General features: G+C 53.3%; 3 protein-coding genes across 3 annotated transcripts; 1 reads left to right on the top strand and 2 right to left on the bottom strand.

Moving 5' to 3' along the window:
- Nucleotides 1-43: 43 nt before the first annotated feature.
- Nucleotides 44-3,092, bottom strand: PV05_01843 (uncharacterized protein). Its single transcript, XM_013466888.1, has one exon. The coding sequence runs from the start codon at nucleotides 2,930-2,932 to the stop codon at nucleotides 1,880-1,882; it is 1,053 nt and encodes a 350-aa protein (XP_013322342.1). The 5' UTR covers nucleotides 2,933-3,092; the 3' UTR covers nucleotides 44-1,879.
- On the top strand, nucleotides 731-1,601 carry PV05_01844 (uncharacterized protein; the record flags this gene model as incomplete). Its single annotated transcript, XM_013466889.1, has 2 exons — nucleotides 731-920; nucleotides 976-1,601. 2 exons carry the CDS (start codon nucleotides 731-733, stop codon nucleotides 1,599-1,601), a joined length of 816 nt encoding a protein of 271 aa, XP_013322343.1.
- A 480-nt stretch (nucleotides 3,093-3,572) lies between the features above and the next one.
- Nucleotides 3,573-6,737, bottom strand: PV05_01842 (uncharacterized protein). The gene has a single exon (XM_013466887.1). The coding sequence runs from the start codon at nucleotides 6,480-6,482 to the stop codon at nucleotides 3,921-3,923; it is 2,562 nt and encodes an 853-aa protein (XP_013322341.1). The 5' UTR covers nucleotides 6,483-6,737; the 3' UTR covers nucleotides 3,573-3,920.
- Between the last annotated feature and the right edge of the window lie 100 nt (nucleotides 6,738-6,837).

The raw sequence follows: 6,837 nt of genomic DNA, 5'->3' as shown, positions 1-6,837 counted from the left end.
GTGTGTGTGTGTGTGTGTGTGTGTGTGTGTGTGTGTGTGTGTGTGTGTGTGTGTGGAGTCGATTAGAGAGCCAACAGCAACAATATGCTCGTCTCGACCTGAACAAGCACAGCACAGTACCAACGACGTCCCTTCAATCCAGCCATGGACCAGGCAAGTATATAGTCGAGGTTGGATCGATGCGATTCGCAGGACCCCGGTTTTCTGGTGAGCGCATGGAATTTGCCGTGCTGGGGCTCAGACCTTTCCTCTCCTCTCCATAAATGCATAGGATCATGCAGGCCAGCCCATACCAAGCTCGAACAACGACGTCCCCATCACATCTAGAATCTCTTGGATTTCAAGTTGTTGGATCCAGCTCCATCGTAACCAGTAGCCGTCCTCCAAGGTTTTCGCTTCGCAACGAGATCAACCGCCCCTGGCACGCCTGGGAACGCAGCACGACCAGATCTTGTCTGTGCGCGGGCGTTTGCATATTTGGGACTGGAATGCATCATACTCGGCGATCGAATCGCCCCCATAACAAACAAATCAACTCTGACCGGCCACCTTCATTTACGAGCATGCCTGCGCGTGTCCGTCTGGATGGCATCTGATTCCTCTTTCCTTTCCCTCCCCAGTCACTCCTTTGGTCCCTTGTCGCTCTTTTTGACTTTATCGATCCAGCTCTTTAACCAAGCTTGCCCCAACCAGACCAGCCATTCGAAAACACGCTCGCCATACCAACACCATGCTCCGCCTCGTCACCATCGCCGTCGGCGCTTTCGCCACTCAGGTCTTCGCCCAGACGGCAGACTTCACCAGTATGACTTGGGGTCCCGCGACCGTCGGACAGGTCTTGCCCATCCACTTCACAGCTGGAGATGGGACGCCCGTCTCTTTGTTCTTCGGAAACATGAGCTGGAATGAGCCTGTTGCTAGTATGTCCGCAGCTCTGCTTGGGCAAGCCACTGGCAAAGCTAACCAGATCTACAGCCGACATTGCAGCAACTTCGGGAGAGTACGACTGGACCATCACTGTTCCCGCTAGCTTCGTCCCGGGCGAATATGGAGTGGGCATCGTTCAGAGCGGCTCTTCGAACTTCTCTCCACTTTTCGCCGTGAGCGCGGCGGGTGGTGCAGCGCCTCCCATGTCGAGCTCGACTTCAAGCTCCATGATGATCGCACCACCAGTTACATCTTCAACGACACCGATGTCGACCATGCTTCCCACATACATGCCAAACGCAACCCTGATTTCGGCTGTTGCAGAACCCACCGTAACCGTCACATACTGGGATCCCAACTGCGGTTGCCACAAGACCTCGGCGATGCCTGCCAATGCTGCTGCCACTGGTGGAATGCCAGGCACAACATACACCTGGTACGACAACAACTGCGGATGCACCAAGACCGCTATGGCCCCAGCCCCGACAATGGCCGCATCCAACTACACGGTGCCCCCTGTGATAAGTGCTGGTACTAATGTTCCTCCCCCACCGCCAAGCACCGCTGCCACCGTGGCTTCCGCCCCTGCGACGACATACACTGGTGATGCCAGCCGGTTGATGAATTCGGGCTTAGCCATCGTGGCGTTGGTCGCGGTCGCAGTATTGGCATGATTAGGGTATTGAGCTGTTTTCGTTGTCTATTTCAGAGTGGTTACGCATCAGGGTTCGGGCGTCGTGCATTGCTGAGGTTGGTGTCGTTCGAGTCAGGCTGGTAAAGTATGAAGCTTGGACGTGGATTAACATGAGAACTTGTATGGTCTGTCTCGGTGTCGGACAGAGTGACCACTAGCCATTTCTCGAGTAGATTTCATTGTCGTTCATAAGTCATTTCGACCATAAATTTGTGTCTCTTCCGGCACCGCTTGCAAATCAACAATTCAGAAACTCATTCAGCGCTGGCCCTTGACATTTGCCAACGCCCCAATATCTGCACTCGAAAACGAGAAGGGACTCTTGGTATCATCAGGCGACCTTGGACTCAGAGCAACAGCAAAAAGGTCATCCTCATTGGGCTCGACTGACTTGTTGGCCGTGAGATCCATGGAAACTGAAGTTGACTCCTGTTGCTTTCTGATATGCTCCGGCGGGGCTTGAGCGACGACCTTCTTCGTTGTAGCAGACGTGGGTCCATTGCTGAATGCGCTGAAGGATGAAAACGCCATGTCTGATGCTTCGGGCGAAAGTGGATGCGACTCTCGTGTCGGGGTGTTCAATCCTCGACCCGCCAAATCCTTCTCGCTTGTTCCAAGGCTCAATCCCTTCAGTTTCTCACTGAGTCTCCGGCCCCCTGGGGACCGCGGACTCTGGATGCCTGGACTTGTCGGGCCTGTTGGAGCCTTCGACACGCTACCCAAGTCCAGAGCAGGAGGCTTTGATGCAACACCGAAATTGTTCTCAATCCAGCTGCGTTCCGACAAGGCCATTTCCAGAGCGATACCTTCCAGGTTGTGCTCCTCCTCGTGCTTGATCTCCTTGGCGAGCACTTGCAACCTCTTTTTGGCCCATATTGTGTGTAGGACTCCTCTCTTGCCAGCAGCCTTGGCCGTAGCTCCCAGTTCCGGTGTGAAGATGGCCGGTAAAGGATTGACCGTCATTCGCAAAGGCTTGGGCTCTGGCTGTGAAGGCTGCGGCGGAGGATAGTATGCGAGTGCGACGTGGGGAGGGATAGTGGCACCCGGGGGGAGGAGAAAGTATACACGCCGAATATTGTCGGAGGGGTTGTCGTCTGCCGGAAATGCTGTACGCTTCCCAGTCCACGAAACCAGCCATTTCCCCAACTTCGACCGGGCCTTGTCGTCATCTTGCCACTCGACCATCATCACTTTGGTCCCCTCATTGCCTCTTCCAGGCTCAAACTCGAAACGAGCAAGAGCGGTGACAGAGGTCAGGGTATCAGGAAAGATAGGCGATGCGGGAGTTGCTGGGCTCTCGACTTCAGCCATGACTAATTGTGGTCGGGCGAATTGAGGTACGCAAAAGACAGCAGAAACCGACAAGAACAGACGCAGAAGAGGCAAAACAAGCAAGTCTTAAGGCGAAGAAAAGAGAGAGAGAGAGATATATATATATGTATACACACATATCACAAGAAGGTGTGTGGACCAAAAGCAGTCCGAGACCAAGTTGCGATCAGGAACATGACGGGAACAGCCCCTGCAACAGTCTGAACAGTGCAACCACCAAGGCACCCACGAGAGCCACTAGCCCACTTAGGGGAGCCCACTTCACTTAGGTGCCGAGTGTGTCACCGCCAACGGGAAGAGCCGCGCGTCTGACGCCTGCTTCTCGGTTACCTTAAGCATGCACAGCAAAGCCAAAGGTATCACCAGAGATATCCTCAGTCACATCTTTGATGCTCTTCTTGTTGGCCTTGCAATCCTTGTCGTGGAGGTCCTTCCATAGTCCATTAGCATGAACGCCTTTAGACATCAGCACTCATGCCAGAAGACACACATGATACTGCGAGAGCCATGTCCCGTCGTATCGCACCTCCAACGACAGTGACTCGGGGAGAGCTTCAGGAGCAACCCTTGCAATCTTTAATCCCCGGCGGCTTGGAAACCAATCAATGCCGTCGCCATACCTCATTGTACATAGTACAGGCTATTCCCTACTTGTTGCAGAGATATAAATACATGCAGATATGCCAACTTCACATGCAGCATTGGGGTATATGTAAACCGTCACATTCCTTCATCCTCGTCCAGGAGATGAAGACGCCTTCATTCAGCCATTTATAAACCAATACCTCGGCATATACAGAAATGAGACAACTGTGGCAAGACCACAAAATTCCAGCCCGTGCTGTCGTGATTACTCCACGTCAATGGTGTGATGCAGAATGCTCGCTCAAGACGTCTGTCTCACCTTATGTGCTCCGTCCGATAACAGCGACCCTTCCAAATGCCATGTACACGAAGCTCTGGGGCACTATACACTCCCATTGCCCATGCCATCGATGCCCAATCCTACCTCCTTACCCACCACAGCCGCAAGCCCACCAAATCCTTCCCTTTTTAGCCTCTCAATCAAGACCAGACTCTTTTCGCGCTTTTTTGACTTTATCTGGCTCTCCAGTTCAGCCACCTGGGTAGCCAGTACCTTCCGACTGTCTTCCAAATTCAATGCAATAAACTCCCCATCGTACCTGGTGAGATTCCGCAGCTGTGACTCCAACTCCACGATTGAGGCGTCGAGAGCGGCTGTTGGTGTCTCCGCATCGTTTCGAGCAACTGACTTGGTCGGAGATGTCGCTGGAACAGTGCTTGGAGTACTCAAAACACCGCTCGAGCTGTGCTGCGGGATAAACATACCATTTTGAGCAGTGCGTCCAAGCATTGGCGGGAGAGTGTTGTTCTGGGCAGATTGGAAATTGGCAGGCCCACGTCCATTGCCGATGGTGGTTGATGCCAGCGAAGCGATCCCAGGAGAATTACTCACCCTCAAGTGTCTCTCGTCAGTGGGACTCGCCATAAAGTCAGGCCCATCTGGGAAAGTCTTCATGCTCGGCAATAGAGTTGGCAAATTCCCGTTGATGCTGCCAAAGGCGTCCAGCACAAAATCCGAGCCTTCTCTGGAAAGAGCCAGTCTCGAATGACTCGAGAAGTCGGGTTCTGGAGTAGGCAGCTCGATCTTTCGCAAAGGCGTCGCCGGGCCTGGATCGTCCACAGAAGAGATTGTCCGCTTTTTGCCTGTGAGCTGAGCCACACCGGGCAAAGTGGTGTTTCCGGCGCCACTGGGATTGCTTTCCCTCCGTGCCCGTCGCTGGTCAAAGACATTGTCCGCAAAGCCCATCACTTTGCCTCTTGTGTCAGACGCTTTGACCCTCCTTTTACTGGCTGGCTTCTCACTCTTCAGATACGCCGTTGCGAAATGACAGCAACGACAATTACATGTTTCTTCACACTTCGGACATACCCAAATGCCTTTGTGCCGCAGGACGTCGGGCGGATATTGGTCAAAATGGCGGAAGAGCCCCCTGTAACAGAAAAAGGCCGTACACTTATCGCAGCGACGGCCCTTCCATTCTTGATGATCGATCCGACAAAGATGGCAGAGCCTGGTAGATGGTGAATTTTTGGCTCGTATCAGGTCATTGACAGCCGATCCGAGAGTCTTACAGCGATCCAAGACCCGAGGTTCCTCGGGCTGGAACCCTAGGATCTCCCGAGCTCGGTTGAGCACTCTTGTACATTGCTCGGCAGGTACTAGCTCAGCCCAAGCATATGACTGGGCATGCTCACAAGAGCGACCATTAAGGTAACAAAGCAGACAGAGGTCAAAATCTGTGCATACCGTGCAACGGACGTGACGGTTCCAGATCGCGGTACTGCAAAAATTGCACGTCGCAATTGTTCCAGTTTGGATAGGCACTAAGCTGATAGGAGTGACTGGTTGTGTATCGAGTGACTCGTCATGGACCATCTGCCGGAATAACCGGGAGAGTAGAGGTAGGTCTGGTGGGAGTGGCAGCGACGCGTTCGTCACGCTTTGGTTGTCTTGGAGGAGGGATAGCATGGCGCAGGCCAGGGATAGATTGGTTCGAGCAACATCCGGATGGCACAAGCGATTGAAAGGCACCTGCACACACTGAAAGCCGACTTCAAGAGACAGAGGATGAAGAATGTTCCATACAAGCTTGGCTGAAAGTGTCGATGGATTCCAGACCTGATGGGCGGTCGCTGGTGGGAAAACGACCAAATCGCCCACTCGCTGATCGTAGACATATAATGGGAAATCAGCCTCAAGCAGCTCCTGTGTTCCTACATTCAGCCAATCTAGATGGGGTGAAGCTCCTCGAGCGGAGATGAAGGAGTCATATTTCTTCTGCGAATCGAAGTCTGTCCCGATGCAGACAACCGGACGATCGTCCGATTCAACAAGCAGATTGAGAGCCACTGTGCTCGAGAAGCACCGGTGAAAGCCTGAGCTGCTCCCTTCACTGCCGACATAGGCCATCATGACTTCGCTCCTTGCGCATTGAGGTAGCCATTGGAAAAGATCCAGTCTCCCGCCCCATTGCACTTCAGTCGGGAGAATCTTGCGACATTGTTCCAGCCATTCTTGGGGGCAACCTAGGTCCCTTGCGTACAGATTCTGAAACTCGGGATATGACTGCCGCGCACTGTCTGCGAATTTCTTCAATGTGAACGAGAGGTCTCGTCCTGTGCTGCAGTTGCGTATAGGAATGTTCTTCTTCGTGCTCAGCTCGATCAGCCTTTCAATGCTGAATCCTGGCTGACTACCCTGGCGCGTATCCGAGGCCGGCCAGGTATCAAGCTTGTCAAAGTCGGCGATGACGAAGGGCAGGCCAAGCTGCAGACGTTTGGTCAACCATTCTGAGAAAGGTATACGGTTGCCATCACGGTCTTTCTCGTCTTGCAAGGACAGAATGCTGAATCTCGGAAACTCAACAAATGGTTTCCCGCGGCGAAGAAGTTGTGCCGCAGAGCTGTCAGGAGGGACGGTGGCAGAGGGGGTTGGAGGTATCATGGCGATTCTGAGGCTGCTGCAAGCACCATCTTGAGGAACGGGATCTGGCAGAAGAAAGATATGCGAGAGGGAAACGGTCGAGCGAGGTTCCGAGGAGATGCAGATCGCTTGCGAGGATGAACCCACGGCGGCAGAATGTATCAGGTTAACGACGAGGACGAAACGAGTCAGTGCTGTGGGATGCCCAAGGTTCTTTTGACAGCGGCGGAAGCTGGGTAAGTTATGAGGAATGCGAGAAGAAAGGGAACGAGAGGCTGAAAGTACAAAGAATTAAAAGATAGAATGAGGAGCGGTGTCTAGTGCCGGTGTCAATTTGCGGGGGAGGGTTGCAGCTAAAAACGGGGCGCTGGGAAGT

The sequence above is a fragment of the Exophiala xenobiotica genome (genome assembly GCF_000835505.1).
Source record: "Exophiala xenobiotica strain CBS 118157 unplaced genomic scaffold supercont1.1, whole genome shotgun sequence".
Lineage (NCBI taxonomy): Eukaryota > Fungi > Ascomycota > Eurotiomycetes > Chaetothyriales > Herpotrichiellaceae > Exophiala > Exophiala xenobiotica.
Note: the sequence above shows the minus strand (reverse complement) of the source record. Positions and strands in the feature narration are given on the sequence as shown.